Source organism: Plasmopara halstedii, assembly GCF_900000015.1.
Source record: "Plasmopara halstedii genome assembly, contig: Scaffold_2592, whole genome shotgun sequence".
Classification (NCBI taxonomy): Eukaryota; Oomycota; class Peronosporomycetes; order Peronosporales; family Peronosporaceae; genus Plasmopara; species Plasmopara halstedii.
Window position 1 is genome coordinate 75,402 of NW_020189499.1, and position 1,723 is coordinate 77,124.

Genomic DNA, 1,723 nt, shown 5'->3' on the forward strand with positions numbered 1-1,723 from the left:
GGTGACCAAGGCTGGTGATATCGGCATCTATCGATACTTCAAGGACATATTGTATGCTGAAATCAATGCGTGGAAGGAGAGTGACCAGGTGAGATGCACCAAATATGGCAATCCCAGGCCGCCACCAGTGAAGTCAATGTGTTCGTGGGTTTGCAACGCATGGGCACAGACCGATGGAGACGCTGTCGTTAACTCCATCATTGGTGCTGGCTTTGCAGACAACTACCAAGACTGGTTTGTTGCTCGACATGACGTGTACGGTACGTTGTTTCGAGAGAGCTACAAGACGGACGATGACAGCAGTGTGGATGCGGATGTTTTCAACCTTGACGCTCTGGACAACGCTCATGATGAAATTGAAGTTGTGATTGATGAATAGGAAGCAGTCCCTAAAAACATAAAAAACTGTCTCACTTCAGCACAGTTTTGGAACACCCCTCAGCATGTCCTCGGGTAATTAATTCCCACGCACAACGCCTACGGTCCATCATGGACTAAAACACGTGGTAGCGAACCCGTGTCGGAGGTATCTTGTCTAGAATTGTTAAGAATGTTTTTTTGTATTTTTTTAGTTTGTGACGTACTTCAAAAACCAAAATCGCTTTTATCACATTGTCACTAAAATATTCTGTTTTTCTGATAAAAATCCGGATTTTTTGGGCTTGAGTCCGGTACTAATAAATAGAAGACCGGACTCTTATCGGGAAAATCCGTTATATATATGCGTTTCAATAAATCCGATTTCCATAAGTATCGGTATTGCTTGACGTCAAGCTATCAGAACACATATACCAGGAATTTACTCCTCTACATAGTCCTATCATTCCATCACCAATAGTTGGGTACTTCGGAATATTTACAAATAATGCATAATTTGAATTTTGTGCAATCGTCCACTATTTGAATGCACAAAAATACGGAAGGATGAGGTGTACGAGCCATAGCACATGCCCCGTGGCCCTCTTCCCCGGCAAGATGTGGATCACATTGGCATCGCTCTTTACGTTTCAGGGAATTTCACACGAGTAAACGTTCGTCACTAACCCGCGGTGTACGGTCTTCCGCTTCAGTCTTGTTTCCTATAGTACCTGCATTTAAAAGCATCTTTATATCGAGGGTCATCTCTCTTACACACCATCACATGGCCTAGCAATCCTCCGCCAAAGGTACGGGCCTTGCGACTGACAATCCTAAAGCTTACCGAGTAAAAACGTCGAGTGATTCTCCGATGCGAAAGGTCGCAGCGACTTTCCAGTTACCCTCCTCTCACAGATTTACAGTGAAGCCGACGGCTGACTAGACCACTCTTTTACACGTGCTTTTGTGAAGTAAGAAGCACGACACATATGTCGAGGCGGATACCATTATCTTTCGATCTTGTATAGACCAGATCGTCGCCTTGAGATTGCTGTTACAGCTACCGACCAAGTATCGAGCCCGAAACAAGACCTGCCCCACGCACCAGAGGGTAGCGTGATGTGCTGAACGACCTTTCCTCTTAGTTTAAAACGATCCAGACAGAAGTGCACCATGTCGTTGGCGACAACGGCGCCTGCAAAAACTTGCCAAAGGGAAACCTTAAGTAAGTTTATTGAGTAACTATTTCTTTTCGCCTGCCTATAATTTCGTTACAGCTCTGGTGTATTCGAAAGCCCACTAATCGTTACGCGCGGATGTGTACCACCGCTTGCTCATCGACTAGTGGCGACTCCGACCTCGCCGA

General features: G+C 45.4%; 1 protein-coding gene across 1 annotated transcript; it reads left to right on the forward strand.

Moving 5' to 3' along the window:
• Positions 1 to 136: 136 nt before the first annotated feature.
• PHALS_04311 (uncharacterized protein) lies at positions 137 to 379 on the forward strand (the record flags this gene model as incomplete). Its single annotated transcript, XM_024718403.1, has 1 exon — positions 137 to 379. The coding sequence occupies one exon, from the start codon at positions 137 to 139 to the stop codon at positions 377 to 379; it is 243 nt and encodes an 80-aa protein (XP_024583805.1).
• Between the last annotated feature and the right edge of the window lie 1,344 nt (positions 380 to 1,723).